The sequence below is a fragment of the Primulina tabacum genome, chromosome 16 (genome assembly GCF_025594145.1).
Source record: "Primulina tabacum isolate GXHZ01 chromosome 16, ASM2559414v2, whole genome shotgun sequence".
Lineage (NCBI taxonomy): Eukaryota > Viridiplantae > Streptophyta > Magnoliopsida > Lamiales > Gesneriaceae > Primulina > Primulina tabacum.
Window position 1 is genome coordinate 23,007,086 of NC_134565.1, and position 23,991 is coordinate 23,031,076.

Here is a 23,991-nt window from a genome sequence, read left to right on the forward strand (position 1 = left end):
TACTTCTTTAGATAGTTGAGAATTTACAATGCTAAATTTACAGATATGTTTTCCGACCTCACCATCATAATGCTTCAGAAAATGTTAGGAGCTAAATGCATCCATTAATTGTGATAGATAGAAGCTTGAACTTCGAAACACTTGATAGGTAATAGATGGTTATTTCGTTTTTTTATTTTATTTGTTTATGGATGAATTGAAATCTTGTAGGAGATGAATTTCCTAACCTTTCAACTTCTTTTATATCAAATATTTCATTTCCTCCATCAATTTTGAAGTTGATTTTAAATTTTTTTTTATCAAGATCTCTTCTCTTTGAAACTTGTTGCTGATAGAAGAAAGAATATCAGAGATGGTTGCACAAAATATTTGGGGGAAAATTTAGGAAAATAGACTCCATCAAAAAGTCATTTACGAAAATAGTTCTCTCACTACAAATGTCATTCTTGCCCCTCTTTAAATTATTATTTTAAATAATAAAAAACCTAATATATCACTTAATCGGTAATCTCTATCACTTAATCGATAATCTCCTCCCCAGCCCCTCTTCTCTTTCCATTCGTTCTCGATCATTTCATCTTCCTTCATCTTCCTCTGCTGCCATTTCTAGGAAGTAAAGAAACTCTTCTTCAGGCCCGCCAAAGATGACACCAAACCACTGCGGCTGCCTCCTTTGCCAGATTATTTCAGGTCCAAATCCCAGGTCCCATGATTTATAATCTTGCATGTTCTCTATCTTTCTGTGTTGCTTTACCTCAGTTAATTTTCTTTATTCTGCTGCAATCATAACCACAGGCAGCCGCACAAAAAGCTACTTGTACGTATTGTATTGCATCAATATCTCGTTTGTTCTGTTGTGATATTTTTTTATCTCACAAATATTTGATTTGTTAGGATATTCTACAAGATTGTAGAAAAGATATATTTAAATAAATTAGGCATATGCTTTAGTTGTATATTATTTTATAATTATGAGACAAGCACTATTTATTTTTCGATGTTGATAGAGAATTTTTAGGAAGTGAGGCAGCAAAGAAAGCTTGTTGCATTGAAATTGAATGATGTTCTTTCTGTTTTTCGATGATTCGATTATTTAGGTGGCGATTTTTTTTAATAGTGAGTGGTTTTGAGTTAGTAAGAAAAAATATTTCATAACACGTTTGATGGGTTGCTGAGGTGATTGGGTTCATAAATTTCCCAATTTGAACTTGACAGCTCCAGAAAAGAAGAAATAAGAGAGAATGGATACTATAAGAGAGAATGAACTTGATACAGTATCAATAGCAATTCATATCAGTTAAATAATGATTTAAAACAAAAGTTTACATATTGTTATTAAGTATTGCATAATTCTTTTGTTATTGGAACAACTTTCATAAATTTAATGAAATTTGGTTATTTCAGTTTTTGGATGGATTAAGTATCATATCCATGTCTATATCCAACTAAAGGCATCAACCAACTGAAATTCCTAAAGGAGAAAAAATCGGAGATGTGTGCACTGCACACAAGATTTATGTATGTTTATTATTGCTTTAGAAATTTCATGAATTTTAACATATTCAGTTTGTTAATGAATTAACCAATAAGCATGTCTGTAGATTGAAATGATTGAGTTGTTGATATTATTGATTGACTTTGTCTCAATCTTTTAATATCAAAGATTTCATGTAATCTATTAATTTTGAAGTTGATTATTTTTTTTCGATCAAGATCTCTTCTCTTTGAAACTTCTTGTTGGTAGAACGAAGAATGTCGGAGATGGTTGCACAAAAGATTTGGGTATGTTCATTTTTGTTTTGAAAAATATTTATTTTTTGTATTTCTCTTTAAATTTCATATAAATTTCATGAATTTCACATAATTGAGTATTTAATTTATTGATACTACTAGTTGACTTGATTAATTTTTTTCAGGTTAATCTTCAATATCAATTATCAGAGGAGAAGTATTTTAGTTGCAAGTTAAGTGTACATTCCAAATATCAAAAAGTCAGTGAATTTATATTAGATTGCTTGAATGAGCAGGATATGGACTTCATGGTTGAAAACACACAATTTGGCAATCTGATTAAGTATGATGTGGATTATAATTTATCTAGTCAGATTTTATGGTTTATGATGACGAGACAAGTGTATGCAACAGACGATGATGAAATGTGGTTTGTTGTAAATGATAGACCAGTCAGGTTTTCTAGAATATAGTATGCATTGATAACAGGGTTGGATTGTTCTGATCATTTTTCTGATTAAGTAGTAGAAGTTTCAGACTTTGTGAGATATTTTCAAGGTAGTGATAAAGTATCTGTGAAGGAAGTTGAAATGAAGTTGAAGGATCTGAAAAGTGTGGATGAGTTGTTGAGTATAGAGAGAGTATAGATGGCTTGTTTGTACTTCGTCTGTGGTGTACTATGGCCTATAGCTCCAATTAAAAATCCTCAAGTTGATAAAGAGATTTTTAGCCTGATTGATGATTTTGATGTTTTTAATAAGTACCATTGGGTTACAATAGCTTTCAAAGAAGCTATTTGTGATTTGAAGCTTGATTTGAAGAAAAAAGAAGTGTTGTTGAGCAAAAAGCAGAAAACGGTAAGTCTTTGAACTGTGGAACCCATGATATAGTTGGATTCATCAATCCGCTACAGGTAATTAAATTTTTTTTGCATTTTTCCATATGATTTGAATATGGTTGATTATATGTGTTTTTATAATTTTTGAATTTAGATTATTGCATACGAATGCGTTCGTGGTATTGGGGAGCGTTTTGCGAAACAATGAGAAGGAGACAATATGTAATGCCCGAGATTTTATCCTTTTAATCTGATATTATTGATTTATGAATTGATGTGATTATGGAAGGAAAACTCCGAGAAAGAATTTGGAAAGCATGTTATATTGTGAGTATTAATCTAGCAAACCTCGTGCACATGCGTGGAGATGAAACATGCATATGCGCGAGAAGCACATGCCGAGGCAGAAGACCTCGCGTATAGCGCGAGACGGGGCGCGCATATGTGCGAGCTGGTGAATTTCATTATTGCCGAGACAGTAAGTCTCGCGCATATGCGCGAGCAGATGGATTTGTCATGTACCGAGACAGTAGGTCTCGCGCATATGCGCGAGGACCGAGTGCACATATGCGCGAGCACTGCTGTATGAAATTGTGACACTTGTCTTGCCATGCATGGGAACATGTATAAGCCTCTTTCAATTTTCATTTTTTTCAGAATCTTCAGCAAGAACCGAGAAGCCTTCATGGGTGAATTCTCAAATTCTTCATTTTAGAATTGTGATTTTGTGAGATCCGACCGTCCGATTTTCAATCCGAGTTTAGTTCCGTGCTTCTCTAGTCAGGAGCTTCAAAAGGATGTAAGTTTATTTACTTTCCTGTATGGTTCGAAAATTTGGTATTGAAGAAATCATGATATGATTGATATTATGTGTTCTTGAGATTATGATAAGCCTGTAATCGAAACCAGATTGAAGAACAGATAGTTTATGCAATTGTTATCAATTTTCAGCCTATATTGAATGAGATTGTACAGATTTGGTAATTGTGGGCTGTAATTGTATTAATTATGAGTTGTGATTTGTATCTGTTGACGTATGAGTTGCCGGATATATCGAGATTGCGAGGTTATGCCGTCAAAACAGAATAAGATTGAGATTGATCAAATCATGTCTTGCTTTGAGGTATATGTTGATATTGTACTTCTTGAATGTTATTCCAGATTGGTATTGAAGACTTCGAAATCGGTAGAAGATCGAGCCAAAGCCAAACCCCGAGAAAAGAAAAGGAAGATATAAATCAATGTTAAACCGAGAGAGATAACTCGAGTAAGAGATAACTTGAGTTTCCTAAAACCACATTCTATATTGTTATTGCTTTGATGTGTGTGCAATTCTTGAGATTGATATGCTTAGTCTATTGAGTTATAGCAAAGCATGTATTATGAGACTTTGGCAGAGGTGCCAAGTCACTGGACATTTGGTTTATATCGATGTGCTTAGGAGAAGATCGACTCCTATTGTAGAGATTCGATATAGTGGACCAAAGTTTGGAAATAAGAACGTACCACTACCTAGCTGGGAAGAGTAGGTGGGAGACTTGTTACGTTCTTATTCAAATCGGGATCCCTAGATAATAGTCGAGTCAAAGAATAAGAGTTAAAGAGTTTGATTTACAGCTTTGTATTGATTTCTGTTTTCGTAGATTACGATACATATTGTGTTTTAAATGCTATAGGCTTTTGTATATGTTTATATAAAATGCATGTATACGTTGTTTATACTGGAAAATATGTTTATCACCGAGAGTTATCCGGCTGTTGTTGTGTTTGTATGTGTTCATGACAACAGGTGGGACAGGATCAGGGTCGAGAAGAGCTTGATAGATCGAGATTAGAGTAGTGATCCGGGCTTAGAAGTAGAGCTGTTGTTCAACACATGACATGTAGTTGATAAACATTAGTTTGTTATGACTTTCTTTTGTACAAGACTTGTACTTTTGATCATGTTGTAGATATTGAACTTGATCTTGTAATTTGAATAAGATGAGACTTAACTTGTTGTAGAAATTTGTACGCTTATTTATAAGGTGTTCAACATTTTAAAAAAAAATTTGCAACCCATTTTATTTAATTGATACATTTAATCCTAATGATGATTGAAAAGAATGAGTTAGCGTCCGGGTCCCCACACCGGGTGGTATCAGAGCTGTATGTTCCTTAGACTGGAATAGAAGCGAGTGAGCGGGGTAGATTGAATTTTATTTCCTATTTTTGTAATGCTAGCATGTTTTACTGCTTTGAAAATACATGTTTACCTGATTATCTGATTTGATTGGAAACGTGTATTATTGAAAGAATGAATCAGAACCGATTCTTGATCAGAGGTATGATGATCAGAGGAGGACTGAGACAGATTTGTTATATTTGGTTACTAACCATTTTGATAATCAGATATGCTTCCTCGAAGAATCCCAAAACATGGTTGTACTTCAAACAACCCAATGGATGTTACAGCGACACCCATGGAAACACTGTTGAAGAGATTTCAGTCATTAAAACTGCCGACTTTGAAAGGAACTGAGAATTCTATTGAGTGCGAGAGCTGGCTTGATGATATTGAGATGTTGTTTGATTCACTTGATTACACAGATGAGCGTAGAGTTAGACTGATTGAGCACCAGTTACACGATGTTGCAAAAAGCTGGTGGCTCACAACGAAGAGAGCTTTGGAGCACCGAGGTACAATTATTACTTGGAACATCTTTAAAGCTGAATTTTATCAACGATTCTTCCCAGTATCATACAGAAAAGACAAGGGTGCAGAGTTTGCTAATCTGAGACAGGGTCATCTGAATATTGAAGAATATGTGGTCAAATTCTCTACCTTGCTACGTTTTTCTCCTCATGTGGCTGATAATGATGAAGCCGTGGCTGATCAGTTCATTAATGGATTGAATCAAGATATTTTTACACTGGTAAATGCAGGGCGACCAAATAATTTTGCTGATGCCTTGAATAAGGCAAAAAGAGCTGAAGCGGGCTTGATTAGACAGCGAGGAACTTCATATGTCGCTTCAACACAGAAACAGCAACAACCTTCAGCTCAGTTCCACCAACCAACTCCCAGATTTGATAGTGGTGGTAGCAGCAGTGGAAAGAAAGATAATTTGAAAGCCCGAGGGAAACAGTTTAAGAAGTCTGGTAATAGTTCATCTAGCTCCAGTGGTTCACGACAGAACCAGAGTTATACAGAGGTCTATTGTAGAACATGTGGAGGAAGACATCCATAAGAGCAATGACAAGGAGTGCTTGGTAGTGCAATATCTGTCGACAGCCGGGACATTTTGCCAGAGTCTGTCCACAGCGAGGTTCTCAACGATCCCAAGGAGCAGAATCATCTGGATCAGTGGCTCAGACTGATAGACGATCATCTGCTGTTCACTCTTTCCAGCCACCCACTAACCAGTCACAGCAGAGGCCAGGAGGAAGCCAGACTGTTAGCCAACCTCCGAGACAGCAGGCCAGAGTGTTTGCATTGACTGAGGAACAGGCCCAAGAAGCACCTAATGATGTGGTTGCGGGTAACTCTTCTCTTTGTGATTACCCTGCTTATGTATTGATAGATACAGGGGCATCCCATACTTTTATCTCTGAGCGATTTGTAATGATACATGATTTGCCTGTTGAGTCTTTATCTGCTGTATTATCTGTCTCTTTACCTTTGGGGAGAGGTCTTATATCAGTGAAGTCTGTTAGACATTGTATGCTGCAGTATGATAGTAATGAGATAGAATTAGATTGTATGTACTCGGTTTGTCTGATTTTGACTGCATTATTGGTATCGATATGCTGACCAAGTACAGAGCTACCGTAGATTGTTTCCAGAAAATTGTAATTCAGACCTGAGATGGCTGATGAATGGAAATTTTACGGTAAGGGTTCCAGAGCTCGAATTCCTTTGATATCTGTTTTATCTATGACTCGTTTATTACAGAAAGGAGCAGAAGGATTCCTTGTGTATTCAGTAGATGTACTGAAATCGAGCCCTTTATTGGCAGATTTGCTAGTGGTATGTGAGTTTGCTGATGTCTTTCCAGATGAGATTCCGGGTTTGCCTCCAGTCCGAGAAATAGACTTCAGTATTGAACTGATACCAGGTACAGTACCTATTTCTAAAACTCCATACAGAATGGCACTAATTGAATTGAAATAATTAAAAGATCGTCTAGAAGATTTACTAGCCACGGGTTACATTAGACCGAGTGTTTCTCCTTGGGGCGCTCCAATACTGTTTGTCAGAAAGAAAGACGGTTCAATGAGACTTTGCATTGATTATCGACAATTGAACAAGACTACGATAAAGAATAAATATCATTTGCCTCGTATCGATGATTTATTCGATCAGTTGCAGGGTTCTTCTGTTTATTCCAAGATCGATCTGAGATCTGGATATCATCAACTGAGAGTCAGAGATTCTGATATATCGAAAACAGCTTTCTGAACCAGGTATGGCCACTATGAATTTATAGTCACGCCGTTTGGTTTAACGAATGCTCTAACTATATTTATGGGTTTGATGAACCGTATATTTCATAAATATCTTGATGATTTTGTGATTATCTTTATTGATGATATTCTAATTTATTCAAAGAATCTGATTGATCATGCTGCACATCTGAGAACTGTATTGAAGATTCTAAGAACTGAGAAACTGTATGCCAAGCTATCGAAATATGAGTTTTGGCTGAGACAAGTTGTATTTCTGGGGCACATTATATCTGGAGATGGTATTTCTGTTGATCATAGTAAAGTTGAGGCTGTGATCAGTTGGCCTAGACCGACATCAGTGCCAGAGATACGCAGTTTTATGGGTTTAGCGGGCTATTATCGTGTATTTATCAAAGATTTCTCTAGTATTGCTAAGCCGATTACTCAGCTAACTCAGAAGAATGCCCCTTTTGTTTGGTCAGAAGCGTGTGAATCCAGTTTTCTAGAATTGAAAAAGAGATTAACCAGCGCTCCGGTGTTGACTATTCCGTCAGGTACTGGTGATTTTGTTGTTTATTGTGATACTTCTCACAGAGAATTAGGTTGTGTTTTGATGCAGCAAGGACATGTTATTGCTTATGCCTCGAGACAATTGAAACCACATGAGACTCGCTACCCGATTCATGATCTTGAATTGGCTGCCATCGTGTTTGCATTGAAGATCTGGCGACACTATCTATATGGTGAGAAATTTGAAATTTATTCTGATAATAAGAGTTCGAAATATCTATTTTCACAGTCAGAATTGAATATGAGGCAACGTAGATGGCTTGATTTATTGAAAGATTTTGATTGTGAAATCAAATATTATCCGGGAAAATCAAATGCAGCAGCTGATGCACTGAGTCGAAATGTATGTTTTTATCCCAATCGACGATTGGTGTTTAGAATTTAATTGAAGATTGCTGTTTTTTTGGATTAGTATTTGAGACAGATTGTCAACCTCTGAGACTCTATGCTATTCAAGTTGAACCGGAGTTGATTTTTCGAATTAAAAAAGCACAGAAAATTGATCAGAATATTCAGAATTCGATTATGATGGTCAAATCAGAGCATCAATCAAAATATCAGGTTCGTGATGATGTGTTATATGTGAATAGTCAACTTGTTGTGCCAGATTATTCAGACTTGAAACAGCAGATTTTGACAGAAGCACACTGTAGTCGTTTGAGTATTCATCCCGGTGGCAAAAAAATGTACAATGACCTGAAGAAACAGTTTTTGTGGAAACAGATGAAATCAGATATTGCAGAATTTGTGTCTAGATGTTTGAATTGCCAACAGGTGAAAGCAGAGAGGAAGAAACCAGGAGGTCCGTTGCATAGCTTATCTATTTCAGAATGGAAATGGGATCACATTTTCATGGATTTTGTTACGAAGCTACCACGATCCTCCAGAGGTTGTGATGCGATTTGGGTCATTATTGACAGATTGACCAAATCAGCATGTTTTATTCCTTACAGAATGACGTATAGACATGACCAGATGGCAGAGATTTATGTCAGAGAAGTGGTCAGATTGCATGGTGTGCCAAAGTCCATTGTATCAGATCGTGATCCTCGATTTACGTCGCACTTTTGGCACAGTTTGCAACAAGCTCTAGGTACGAAATTACAATTGAGTTGCATATTATCCTCAGACAGACGGACAGTCAGAGAGGACTATCCAGACATTGGAAGATATGCTTTGAGCTGTAGTGCTAGACTTTGGCACTAGTTGGCAAGATTCATTACCACTTTGTGAATTCTCATACAATAACAGCTATCAGACAAGTATAGGATGGCTCCGTTTGAAGCGTTGTACGGCAAGAAGTGCAGATCCCCTCTCTATTGGGATGAGATATCCGAGGTACCTGAACTTGGGCCTGATATGATTCGAGATATGACTGAGAAAGTAAAGCTGATTCAGCAGAGAATGAAGACAGCTCAGGATAGACAGGCTAAATATGCAAATATTCGACGTCGACCGTTAGAAATTGAGCAAGGAGACAGAGTATTTATGAAGATTTCTCATTTCAGAGGCATTGTCAGATTTGACAAGCGAGGGAAATTGTCTCCACGTTATATTGGTCCTTATGAGATTCTGGAGAAGATAGGTAATCGTGCCTATCGACTCGCTATTCCTCCTTCTCTATCTGGTATACATGAAGTCTTTCATGTTTCTATGCTGTGGAAATATCTGCCAGATGCTTCTCATGTGCTTCAGCCTGACGAGGCCGAACTTGATGAAACTCTGAGTTATTTTGAAAAACCGATCCAGATTCTAGATCGTAAAGAAATGCAGCTCAGAATGAAGACTATTCCGCTGGTGAAAGTGCAATGGAGTCGTCATGGCATTGAAGAAGCTACTTGGGAAACTGAATCAGACATGAGACAGAAATTTCCAGAGTTATTTCACTGATGTGAGTTTCTTATTCAGTTTCTGTTATATATTCTTATTGGACTATCCAGACATTGGAAGATATGCTTTGAGCTATAGTGCTAGACTTTGGCACTAGTTGGCAAGATTCATTACCACTTTGTGAATTCTCATACAATAACAGCTATCAGACAAGTATAGGATGGCTCCGTTTGAAGCGTTGTACGGCAAGAAGTGCAGATCCCCTCTCTATTGGGATGAGATATCCGAGGTACCTGAACTTGGGCCTGATATGATTCGAGATATGACTGAGAAAGTAAAGCTGATTCAGCAGAGAATGAAGACAGCTCAGGATAGACAGGCTAAATATGCAAATATTCGACGTCGACCGTTAGAAATTGAGCAAGGAGACAGAGTATTTATGAAGATTTCTCATTTCAGAGGCATTGTCAGATTTGACAAGCGAGGGAAATTGTCTCCACGTTATATTGGTCCTTATGAGATTCTGGAGAAGATAGGTAATCGTGCCTATCGACTCGCTATTCCTCCTTCTCTATCTGGTATACATGAAGTCTTTCATGTTTCTATGCTGTGGAAATATCTGCCAGATGCTTCTCATGTGCTTCAGCCTGACGAGGCCGAACTTGATGAAACTCTGAGTTATTTTGAAAAACCGATCCAGATTCTAGATCGTAAAGAAATGCAGCTCAGAATGAAGACTATTCCGCTGGTGAAAGTGCAATGGAGTCGTCATGGCATTGAAGAAGCTACTTGGGAAACTGAATCAGACATGAGACAGAAATTTCCAGAGTTATTTCACTGATGTGAGTTTCTTATTCAGTTTCTGTTATATATTCTTATTGGACTATCCAGACATTGGAAGATATGCTTTGAGCTATAGTGCTAGACTTTGGCACTAGTTGGCAAGATTCATTACCACTTTGTGAATTCTCATACAATAACAGCTATCAGACAAGTATAGGATGGCTCCGTTTGAAGCGTTGTACGGCAAGAAGTGCAGATCCCCTCTCTATTGGGATGAGATATCCGAGGTACCTGAACTTGGGCCTGATATGATTCGAGATATGACTGAGAAAGTAAAGCTGATTCAGCAGAGAATGAAGACAGCTCAGGATAGACAGGCTAAATATGCAAATATTCGACGTCGACCGTTAGAAATTGAGCAAGGAGACAGAGTATTTATGAAGATTTCTCATTTCAGAGGCATTGTCAGATTTGACAAGCGAGGGAAATTGTCTCCACGTTATATTGGTCCTTATGAGATTCTGGAGAAGATAGGTAATCGTGCCTATCGACTCGCTATTCCTCCTTCTCTATCTGGTATACATGAAGTCTTTCATGTTTCTATGCTGTGGAAATATCTGCCAGATGCTTCTCATGTGCTTCAGCCTGACGAGGCCGAACTTGATGAAACTCTGAGTTATTTTGAAAAACCGATCCAGATTCTAGATCGTAAAGAAATGCAGCTCAGAATGAAGACTATTCCGCTGGTGAAAGTGCAATGGAGTCGTCATGGCATTGAAGAAGCTACTTGGGAAACTGAATCAGACATGAGACAGAAATTTCCAGAGTTATTTCACTGATGTGAGTTTCTTATTCAGTTTCTGTTATATATTCTTATTGGACTATCCAGACATTGGAAGATATGCTTTGAGCTATAGTGCTAGACTTTGGCACTAGTTGGCAAGATTCATTACCACTTTGTGAATTCTCATACAATAACAGCTATCAGACAAGTATAGGATGGCTCCGTTTGAAGCGTTGTACGGCAAGAAGTGCAGATCCCCTCTCTATTGGGATGAGATATCCGAGGTACCTGAACTTGGGCCTGATATGATTCGAGATATGACTGAGAAAGTAAAGCTGATTCAGCAGAGAATGAAGACAGCTCAGGATAGACAGGCTAAATATGCAAATATTCGACGTCGACCGTTAGAAATTGAGCAAGGAGACAGAGTATTTATGAAGATTTCTCATTTCAGAGGCATTGTCAGATTTGACAAGCGAGGGAAATTGTCTCCACGTTATATTGGTCCTTATGAGATTCTGGAGAAGATAGGTAATCGTGCCTATCGACTCGCTATTCCTCCTTCTCTATCTGGTATACATGAAGTCTTTCATGTTTCTATGCTGTGGAAATATCTGCCAGATGCTTCTCATGTGCTTTAGCCTGACGAGGCCGAACTTGATGAAACTCTGAGTTATTTTGAAAAACCGATTCAGATTCTAGATCGTAAATAAATGCAGCTCAGAATGAAGACTATTCCGCTGGTGAAAGTGCAATGGAGTCGTCATGGCATTGAAGAAGCTACTTGGGAAACTGAATCAGACATGAGACAGAAATTTCCAGAGTTATTTCATTGATGTGAGTTTCTTATTCAGTTTCTGTTATATATTCTTATTGTATGTGATTTGATTGCCTGCGATTTCGAGGACGAAATCATGTCTCAGAGGGGGAGAATTGTAATGCCCGAGATTTTATCCTTTGAATCCGAGATTATTGATTTATGAATTGATGTGATTATGGAAGGACAACTCCGAGAAAAAATTTGGAAAGCATGGTATATTGTGAGTATTAATCTAGCAAACCTCGCGCACATGCGCGGAGATGAGATGCGCATATGCGCGAGAAGCACATGCCGAGGCAGAAGACCTCGAGCATATGCGCGAGACGGGGCGCGCATATGCGCGAGCTGGTTAATTTCATTATTTCCGAGACAGTAAGTCTCGCGCATATGCGCGAGAAGAGGCGCGCATATGCGCGAGCAGATGGATTTGTCATGTGCCGAGACAGTAGGTCTCGCGCATATGCGCGAGGACCGGGCGCGCATATGCGCGAGCACTGCTGTATGAAATTGTGAAACTTGTCTTGCCATGCATGGGAACATGTATAAGCCTCTTTCAAACTTCATTTTCTTCAGAATCTTCAGCAAGAACCGAGAAGCCTTCATGGGTGAATTCTCAAATTCTTCATTTTAGAATTGTGATTTTGCGAGATCCAACCGTCCGATTTTCAATCCGAGTTTAGTTCTGTGCTTCTCTAGTCAGGAGCTTCAAAAGGATGTAAGTTTATTTACTTTCCTGTATGGTTCAAAAATTTGGTATTGAAGAAATCATGATATGATTGCTATTATGTGTTCTTGAGATTATGATAAGCATGCAACCGAAACCAGATTGAAGAACAGATAGTTTATGCAGTTGTTATCAATTTTCAGCCTATATTGAATGAGATTGTACAGATTTGGTAATTGTGGGCTGTAATTGTATTGATTATGAGTTGTTATTTGTATATGTTGATGTATGAGTTGCCGGATATATCGAGATTGCGAGGTTGTGCCGTCAAAACAGAATTATATTGAGATTGATCAAATCATGTCTCGCTTTGAGGTATATGTTGATATTGTACTTCTCGAATGTTATTCCAGATTGGTATTGAAGACTTCGAAATCGGTAGAAGATCGAGCCAAAGCCAAACCCCGAGAAAAGAAAGGTATAAATCAATGTTAAACCGGGAGAAATAACTCGAGTAAGAGATAACTTGAGTTTCCCAAAATTACATACTATATTGTTATTGCTTTGATGTGTGTGCAATTCTTGAGATTGATATGCTTAGTCTATTGAGTTATAGCAAAGCATGTATTATGAATCTTTGGCAGAGGTGCCAAGTCACTGGACATTTGATTTATATCGATGTGCTTAGGAGAAGATCAACTCCTATTGTAGAGATTCGATATAGTGGACCAAAGTCTTGGAATAAGAACGTACCACTACCTAGCTGGGAAGAGTAGGTGGGAGACATGTTACGTTCTTATTCAAATCGGGATCCCTAGATAAGAGTCGAGTCAAAGAATAAGAGTTAAAGAGTTTGATTTACAGCTTTGTATTGATTTCTGTTTTCGTAGATTACGATACATATTGTGTTTTAAATGTTATAGGCTTTTGTATATGTTTATATGAAATGCATGTATACGTTGTTTATATTGGGAAATATGTTTCTCACCGGAGTTATCCACCTGTTGTTGTATATGACAACCTGTGAGACAGGATCAGGGTCGAGAAGAGCTTGATAGATCGAGATTAGAGTGGTGATCCGGGCTTAGAAGTAGAGCTGTTGTTCAACACATGACATGTAGTTGATAAACATTAGTTTGTTATGACTTTCTTTTGTACAAGACTTGTACTTTTGATCATGTTGTAGATATTGAACTTGATCTTGTAATTTGAATAAGATGGGACCTAATTTGTTGTAGAAATTTGTACATTTATTTATAAGGTGTTCAACATTTAAAAAAAAAAATTTGCGACCCAGTTTATTTAATCGATCCATTTAATCCTAATGATGATTGAAAAGAATGAATTAGCGTCCGGGTCCCCACACAATACATCTCTTCCACGCATGTGCCAATGGATTTCCAAAAACTGGTCAAAAAAAGGATCTCCTAGATATATTGACATTTTAGATGCATCAAAGAGTGGTAAAAAGATTAGTGTATTTAGCATATAATTTAGTTTTATTAATATATTTTCTATTTGTGTATTACTAATTTAAAATATGTTAAATTTACAGATTGTTAGGAGTATTTTGTCACCTACTGATCAAGAATCTATTGCTCCTTATATTAGAAATATTTTCATTGAAGATTCTTGTACAGATTCCCATTTGTCCTATATTAATTCATTGTTGTTGGAGGGAAAATATTTGTACTGCACTAAGAATCCCACTCTATGTGAATCTAAAGAGACCATTCAATCCAAAGAAGAAGTCCATGAAAGGAAATATTGTCCCAAAAATAGGTCAAAGACGTCTTCTAAATTTTGTCCAGCCAAGAAAGCACTAGAAAAACAATCTCATCAAGTCGAACGAGATGATGTCCTCGGCCAATAAGATACTAGTGGACAAGTTAAAGCTTTACAAGAGCACGTGGACAGAAACTTTGTGGAGTTGAAAGATATGATTGCAAATTTGGATAGCAAACTTGAACGTATAATGGAAGTTTTGAACATTTCAAGTTCATCCAAAAGACGTTTGGATGAACCAACCACTGTCATTGCACAATTTAAGAAAAAGACGACCCATGAAAAATGTAAGCTCTGTGAGTTTTAAAATGTTAGAGATAATTATTTATCTGATTATAATAATATGTTTTTTTAATTGTAGGTGAGCCAGGGACAACTGTTTCCAATCAAGGAGTGACTCTTGGGCAAGAGGCGATTGTTGAACCATTCATATCTCCTCTTACACATCTTGGTATATTTTCTTTTAAATCCAAATTGTAGTATGCTTTTTTATTTCACTAATGATATTTAATTTGTTAAATCATAGATAACCCGGTCAAAGAGGTAACTTCTGTCAATCGAGACTTGAATAAAGGAATGAGCCGAGAGGAAGAAGTGTTTGATCCACTTAACAACGCCACCCATCATCGTACGCTTGATTTTCAAATTTTAATTTAAACGTTTACATATTTTTATTTAACATGATTTATTTGTTGAAACGTAGATGATCCACATTCCACCAAATGACAAACGATTTGGAGAACAGATTATTTTCTACGCACGGTCCAAGAAAAAAAATTGTAATATGTGTTAAGTGTTTGTAAATTATATATTTGAAATAATAATTTATTTTATTATGATACAATACTTTATTTTAGTTGTAGGTGGGCCACAAAAGACCTCTATCATTGAATGTGGTGATAAAAAGCTGCACATGCTAGCCTAGTTGGTGCTGGTGATGTAGCAACTATGTTTGTTAACGATAAGCCATTACCACAGGAAATCACACCATCTCCCGTAGTTCACAAGGGTATGTGTTGTACTTTATTCTTATTTTTTTGGAATTATGATTTGACGATATGTACTAGTATCTAAAACACATGCATTACATATGTAGATGCTCAGAAGAGTACGAAATCTCAATTTTGTCGCTCTCCATATGTACAGCTACCCGAGACACCTGCTTTGGCAGCACTTGGTTATACCGGTCCTTACAATGGTTCATTTGAACCGGTGCAATGTGTTTCCATTAAGAAAGTATTGCAAACTGTTACTAAAGAAATAAGTAGATTGAATGATCTATTTAAAGCAGGTGTGTTTGGATTATATGACAAGTCGTGGTTTACGGACCTTCTCAATGCGAGGCACTGGCTCGATCAAAGCGTGAGTAGGATTTTGTGTTATATTTATGTTCTAATCATAATATTATATATATAACATGCTTCCAACATGTGCAGCACATACAAGTGAGCATGTATGATTATCTGTGTTGCAGAAGACATACCCACATTTGGTAAAACAGGATGTTGCCATAATGGATCCATATTTTTCTCAAGATATAGTCTTCACATATCGTAATGCTCCTGATGATTTTGAAAATAGCAAGTGGAAGAATTTATTTCGCTATGTTGATGGATATTGTCTTCATTGGAGTTCAGTACCATGGGAAAATGCATCTTTCATATTGATTCCATTAAATTTGCCTATACATTGGGTAGCAGTTGTAGTGAACGTGAAAGATGGAATCATTACTATGTATGATTGCAATCATAGTTGCTACACAGATGCTGAAATGAATGTTTATATTGAGCCGATAGAAGATGTAATTCAACATCTTCTACATTATTGCAAGGTCAAGATTCCAGACATTTGGACAGTAGCACGACCCAAAGATTTTCCACAAAATGCCAGCAGGTATGTTTTTGAATTTTTGGATTTTTTTAAAAAAGAATACACGATCTACTATATAATTTGATCTCGATATATTTTTATGAGTTTAAAATAATTTATTTTACAGTTCTGATTGCGGTGCATGGATGATCAAGACATTTGAGGTGGAGTTGTCTCAGCAGTCTCCATATTCATTGAATGATCAGATTGTGAATTCATATAGAAAATATTTAGCAACATCTGTATGGTATGGTGAATGGATTTTATAAAGTTGCAATGATTTTGTATGATGTGAGTCTCTCGGATTTATGTTGATGTGATGGTCTCTCAACTGTAATAGATTTGAAATGGGTTTGTCGAAGTGATGTATGGTTGAATGATGTTTTTTATGAATGATTGTTTGGGTGTGTTGGATTTTGTGGGTGTGTTGGACTGATTGAAATGCATGTTGCACCAACTGAAATAATTTAGTAACCGACGAAACATATTCATTAACTGACTGATAAAACCCATTGAACCAACTGAAATATTTTATTAATCGTCTGAAACATATGAATTAACCAACTGATAAAACTCACGGAACCAACTAAAATATTTTATTAATCGACTGAAACATATGAATTAACCGACTGATAAAACCCACAGAACCAACTGAAATATTTTTTTAACCGACTGAAACATATGCAATAACCGACCGATTAAACCCATTGAACTTACTGAAATATCATCTTTTTTTTTTTTGGAAAATTGCACATACACGGACCTTGGGTAAGGGTCCGTGCCATTACGGCTGCCAAAAATTAAATACATGGACCCCGGGTAAGGAAAGTTGTAGTATTATATCTTAGCTATCTAATAGAAGAAACCTCATATCATTTGAATCAATATCCAAATATTTATGCTAAAACCCGTAACTACCGCCACAATTCGAACCAACCAAACAAACAAATACTTCAACAAACTTTCATTCCATGTTCTACCATAATCATGCTTTTAAACATCATTAACATTAACATAATACGCATACAAGCCATTAGAAATATTCGTGGTGTTACAATCTCCCCTTCTTATAAAAATTTCGTCCTCAAGATTTCAACTAAAATATATTCATTAACTGACTGATTAAGCACATTGAATCAACTGAAATCTTTTAACAACCGACGTAAACATATGTTTTGACCGACTGGTTAAACACATTTAGTAACTATACTCTATATATGATTGATTTGTTATGATCAATCGATGAGAATGTCATTTCAACTTTATAAATCATCTGACTCTCTGATAGACTGTTGCGACTTTGATTGTTGCACTCCCAAGAGCAGGTTGTCCACAAGTAGTATAATTCGGTGAGTCCGAACTTCGTATCCACTAGAAAGCTAAGGTAATTACAAGTCCACTACAACGTCTTTTTGTTTTTGTTTTTGTTTTTTTCTTTTAATGGTTTGAATCTTTAATTGGTAATTTTTAATTGTTCGAATTTTAATGTAAGTAGTTGAGATTAAAGGATCCACTCTTGGTATTTTAATAAAGTTAACATTAATGAACATTATTGAAATCCACTTAATAAAATGGTTCCAATATATATTAAATAATCATATTTATATTATGTTATATATTATTATCTTATAAGTATATAATATATACCAAAACTTGTAAATGTTGTCAAGTATTTATTGTGCTATATATGTATTTGTAAACACTAAATCAAGGTTACCACTTTAAATGGTTGGTAAAACCAAACAAACATTTAAATGGTACCAAGAAATTAATATTACGATATTAATATATAATAAATCAAGGCATCCACTTTAAATGGTTGGTAAAACCAAACAAACATTTAAATGGTACCAAGAAATTAATATTATGATATATTCATATATAATAAATCAAGGCATCCACTTTAAATGGTTGGTAATACCAAACTAACATTTAAATGGTTCCAAAAATTTATTGTAACATATAACAACAATAAATCAAAACTCCCACTTATAAGTAGGGTATAATAATACTTAAAGAAATAAATATAACATAAACAATAAATAATGATTAAATAATATAAAACATAGATTCTTACCTTTTAATAACCTTATTATAATGCCAAGAGTTTCACCTTTTAATCTCAACTTTGGGAAGTTAGCTACTCATTATTCAAAGTGTTAAACTTTGATTATGAATTTAACATGCTAATTATATTTAAATGAAGAAATAAAGGAAAAACAAAGAGAGAAATATTATGAACTCAAATGTTTGTTCATAAAATGAGGGATATCTCAATACATTACAATGCACCCCTATTTATAGACAAATTTTGGGAGACAACAACAAATAAAATATTATTTTTTACACATAAGTCTTCATTGGTGTTCCAAAAAATTAATATTTTAATACACATCACTTTTGAAAATCTTCCCATCCGAATTTGCTTCTCCACGTAAAACAAAACATGTAGATATCTGAGTTGTTTGAATTGTGGTATTTTTTTTAACCATTTGACCAAGTAATTTGAGAGATATGGTCAAAATGCTAGAGCATGGTAAAATTGCCACTTCTTTGGTAACTTTATTTGTTGCTTAATTTGATCCCACTTGTGAGAAGATTTTTATCTCATGCTTGCCACCAATATTGTAGATATTAACATCAACTTTCTACAGGTCCAAGAATTATCTTAATCCCATTTGCAACGCCAAGGTTATTCTTGTTTTATCAAACCTTTAAAAAATACTAAAAACTTATAATTACACAACAACTTATATTTTATACAATTTATTATAAAACATATAATATTTAAACATTTAATAAAACAAAAACTATATATTTATATTATAAAACATTTAATTAATATACAATTTTTTATCTTTATCACACTCCCCAACCAGCTTATTGCTAGTACCTAGCAATTTAAGCGTTAATAGCAACACAAAACATATTGATTAATTTAAATAGAAATGTAATCAGAACTATCCAAGTGTTTAAATTAAATTTGAAAACTGTCAAAGTTATATCAAGATCATTATAATCTGAACTGATCAATTCAAAGCTAATTTTCATATAGTTAAATGTACATGGCCTTCAGAAATTTCTAGTAAGAGTCTCAACTCCATATCCTCACAGGTTAATAAGTGTTTCAATTTATGGGAATGATTTCTCTCATGGAGTTGGAATACCGATAAATGCTCAGGAAAATGGTTTACAGAATGCAGACAGAAAAACGAGCCAAACTAATCAAAAGATAGGAAATCCATTGATTCAAAATCCAGTTGTTCTTATTATATATTTTTTTCCTGATTTTTTTTTTTACATAATGGAATTAGACTAAGTTTATGCTTCTTGATCATATATTTATTTAATTTGTACAATGTATTTCTCTCTTTCTTTCTTTTTTTTTTATTTTTTTATTTGTATTTTTATGAGAGATAAATGGGTCTCAACATATAACTTAAAAATTACATAAATCTTCAACATCTTTCTTTTTTTTTTCTTTTTTTTTTTCAGGAAATATCAATTTTTTTTCAAAATAAGAACTCAAGATCTAAACAATAGATAGCCTCTCTGATGATCAATAAAGGCTCGCAAGCTGTTTTCTCAATCCTCTCCACTCACTCACAAAATATGTGTAAGTTTAAAAAATTTTGGCACTCTTATCAGGTATATCTTGGGCCATATACTTTAATAACTGATTTTATCACAATGGTTAATCATTCAAAAAGATATTATAAATCATATTTTTATAGTGATCAAAATGTTAAAATTGATTTTTTTTTCCAAATAAAAATTTAAAAATCCTTAGATAGATTATTACAATTTCTAATCTAAACCTTTCAAACATGTAATGTATGATATTTTTGCAAAAATTACTAAGATATAAACAATAAACATGTTTTTACTTTAAACTAATTTTTTTATTTTTTTTTAAAATTTTTAAGTTTGTTCTCCCCCCAATCAGAATATGACATTGTCCCTAATGTCAAAATAACTATTAATAAAGAGTACATAATGAAAGAGATATCACATGAAATTTTATTGAAGATAACAAACTGAAACAAACGCAAACAAATCCGCGATTTTTGAATCAATGATCCAACTTTCTTTTCTTACTGCTTGATTGCGACCAATTGATATTTGTTATCATCGGATCAGGCTTATGAACAAAAGCTTCCAAATCATCAATTAATTGGTCGGCAGTCGAAGCACAGATGAGCATCCGTCGTGAATTTCTGAAATGAAATTCTGTTCCACAGCTTTATCAAGAAATGTCAACAAACTGTCATAATAATTATTGATATTCAACAAGCCCACAGGTTTATTATGGATATTAAGTTGTGCCCAAGAAACAGTGTGAAAAATTTCTTCTAATGTACCAAAACCACCTAGTAGTGCAATAAAAGCATCAGAATTTTCAATCATTTTGGTTATTCTTTCATACATAGAAGAAACTTTTAATTCCTCCCCAATCGTAACACCTGTAATATTTTCTTCAGCTAAAGCTGTAGGAATAATACCCAAAACCTTACTACCTTCAAGATGAGCAGATGTTGAAACAGATCTCATTAACCCAATATTAACCCCCCCCTCCCCCATGTACCAAGTGAATTTTTCTCTCAGCCAATATCTTTCCAAGATTATTCGCTGCTTCAACAAATACTTTATTTTTTCCAGGACTCGACCCACAAAATACACAAATATTTTTCAATGTTTGTGAAGAGGATCCAACCATGTTTTTACTTTCTTTTTGGTCTGCGAAAATAGAGAGAAAGATGAGAGATTTTATAGGGGTAATATGTTATCATGACAAAGCTATGGGTCATAGCTGTAAGTAGAATAAACAGTAAAAATAATAATGACACATGCATAAAAACAGTAGTGTTATTGTGGCTCACAATTTTCCTCTGGTTTTACGTCCAGAAACGGCTTCAACACTTTCTATGAGTCGATGATATGCTTCCCATCCAATTTTCTTATAAATTGGCAAACATGGTCTTTTCTAGTCGGATTCCCAAGACTATGACGCTCATCTTGAAATTGTTTCCATAAACGGAGAAGTTCAATATGCACATGTCCACTAGAATGCGTCTCAAGAGTCAATAAGATGTTATCTAAAGACTCCTTACTCAGCCCATTCTTAATGAAACCAATTTTATCTTCTCTGTTATTGGAAACACATCCCAAAGATCTGCATCGTTTGTCACAAGTCCATCTTGCACACTTATGACAAACTCCTAACCTTTTGGCCCTTCGTTTTTTCGCATAAGTGCTTTTTCCTAATCCAGGCAAATACCGAATGAGCAATGATTGTGGAACTTCTCCTCCTAATCGGACCTTAACTTCTATTACAAGAAGAATATCTTCTGGAATTCCTTTTTTCATTAGCAATCTCAATCTTTCACACCTACCTGCATAAATTTTTCTTAGAATATTTTCAGAAACAGAGGGAAAATATTTACAAAATTTTGAGAGGTTTTCATCTATTTTGAAAAGAAAAGAAAACATTTTTTTTTTATTTTTGTATCAGCAATTGTGGGAAACTGATTTAACTGACTATGAGAGTCATGGAATACCGTTATCCGTCATTTAACCGAGAAAATAAAAAGATTAAGGAAACCTGAAATAAAAACAAACAAAATTAAATGCAACATAAAAATTTAGGGATCAAAAAGGGAAATAAACACTTCTTGAAAGATTTCATTTTCTAAAAATGGTTTAAGTCTTTGTCTATTTACTTTAAAAACATCACCATTTTTAGGATTTTCAATATCCACAGCTCCATAAGGATACACATGCTTTACAACATATGGGCTTGTCCATCTTGATCGTAATTTTCCTCATTCAAAAATTTTCTTTTATCTTGGGAACTCCATTGCGGTGGCATTTTTCCTGTCACAAGAAAATTTACTATGTTAGCAATCCAATGTGTAGTAGTAACTGAAAATAGATGTTCATCAGGAAAATTATCGTTAATTGATATCATTTCACAAGATGATCCTGTTACTAGTCTCGATAAATGATCAGCTACGACACTCTCGGTTCTTTTTTTATCTTTGATCACAATGTCAAATTCTTGGAGCAACAAAATCCATCGTATCAGTCGTGGCTTTGCATCCTGTTTGGTCAAAAAATATCTAATAGCAGAATGATCAGTAAACACAATAGTCGTTGATCCAACCAAATAAGAACGAAATTTATCTAATGCAAATATTACAACAAGTAGTTCTTTTTGAGTTGTGGAGTAATTCATTTGAGCATTGTTTAAAGTTCTACTTGCATAATATATCACGTAAGGCTTACCGTTTCTTCTTTAACCCAGTACTGCACCGACTGCATAATCACTCGCATCGCACATGATTTCAAATGGTAAAGACCAATCAGAAGGTTGCATGATAGGAGCTGATGTTAAATGTCGAACGATTTTATCAAAAGCATTTTGACATTCTTGAGTCAACTCAAATGCGGTGTCTTTTGTTAAGAGGTTACAAATGGGTTTAGAGATTGAACTAAAGTCCTTTATAAACCTCCTATAAAATCCAGCATGTTCCAAAAATGAGCAAATTTCTTTAATGGTTTTTGGAGGGGGTAAATTGGCAATGACATCAACTTTGGCTTTATCAACTTCAATTCCATGAGATGACACGACATGTCCCAAAACAATCCTAGAGGTAATCATGTAATGACATTGTTCCCAATTTAAAATAAGACCTTTTTCCTCGCATCTTCTTAAAACTTTTTTCAAATTTTCAAGACAATTATCAAACGTATTCCCAAAAACAGTTAAATCATCCATGAAAATCTCCAAACAATTTTCAACCATGTCGCTAAAAATGCTTAGTATACATCTTTGAAATGTTGCTGGGGCATTGCATAATCCAAATGGCATCCTTCTAAATGCAAATGTTCCAAAAGGACATGTGAATGTAGTTTAATCTTGATCTTCGAGGGCAATGAAAATTTGATAATAACCTGAATATCCATCAAAAAAATAGTAGTATGGATGACCTGCTACTCTTTCTAAAATTTGATCCAAAAATGGTAATGGAAAATGATCTTTTCTAGTGGCGTCATTTAATTTTCTATAATCAATACACATCCGCCAACTAGATGAGACTCGACTTGTTAACAATTCACCTTTTTATTTTTTATCACTGTGATGCCAGATTTTTTTGGAACTACTTGTGTTGGGCTTACCCACTTACTATCAGAAATATGGTAGATAATCCCAACATCAAGTAGTCTGAGAACTTCAGTTTTCACAACATCTTTCATGTGTGGATTTAATCTCCTTTGTGGTTGTTGAGATGTTTTTGCATTTTCTTCTAAGTGAATTTTGTGAGTGCAAATTAGTGGATTAATGCCCTTGAGATCTTTTAGTGTCCCCAACCAATTGCATTTTATGTCTTTTAAGCATATCAACTAATTTACCTTCTTGATCACTTGCTAGTTTTGAAGAAATTACCACCGGATATGTTTCATCTTCTCCAAGAAATGCATACTTCAATTCTTCTGGCAAGGGTTTTAACTCCAATATGGGTGGTTCATCTTTGTTCTCATATTTTGTCTCAAATTCTTTCTCTGATCATGGTAACGAGTGATACATGATAAAATCATCAAGATCAATTTCAATATTTTCTTTAACAGTTTCAATTGAACAAATATCTAATTGATCACGAGTACTCCCTTCTTGAATGTTTTCTTCCACATGAGTTTCAATAAGATTTTCATCTTCACTTTCATCTCTTTTGTCATGTGGTTGCTTACAAAGATTAAAAACATTAAGCTCCAAGGTCATGTTACCAATGACAACTTCATTATTCCATTCCTGCAATTTATAAGAGCATTAGAAGTTGCTAAAAATGGACGACCCAGAATTACAGGAATTGCAATACAAGCTTCGATAG

General features: G+C 34.9%; 1 protein-coding gene and 1 long non-coding RNA gene across 2 annotated transcripts; both read left to right on the forward strand.

The window, feature by feature from the left end:
* Positions 1-539: 539 nt before the first annotated feature.
* Positions 540-2,231, forward strand: LOC142530027 (uncharacterized). Its single transcript, XR_012816012.1, has 3 exons — positions 540-690; positions 1,714-1,782; positions 1,917-2,231. It is a non-coding gene; the product is annotated as an uncharacterized LOC142530027 (long non-coding RNA).
* Positions 2,232-14,259: 12,028 nt separating this feature from the next.
* On the forward strand, positions 14,260-14,930 carry LOC142530152 (uncharacterized). The gene is made up of 3 exons (XM_075635945.1): positions 14,260-14,520; positions 14,595-14,684; positions 14,760-14,930. Exons 1-3 carry the CDS (start codon positions 14,388-14,390, stop codon positions 14,888-14,890), a joined length of 354 nt encoding a protein of 117 aa, XP_075492060.1. The 5' UTR covers positions 14,260-14,387; the 3' UTR covers positions 14,891-14,930.
* The last annotated feature ends 9,061 nt before the right edge of the window (positions 14,931-23,991 follow it).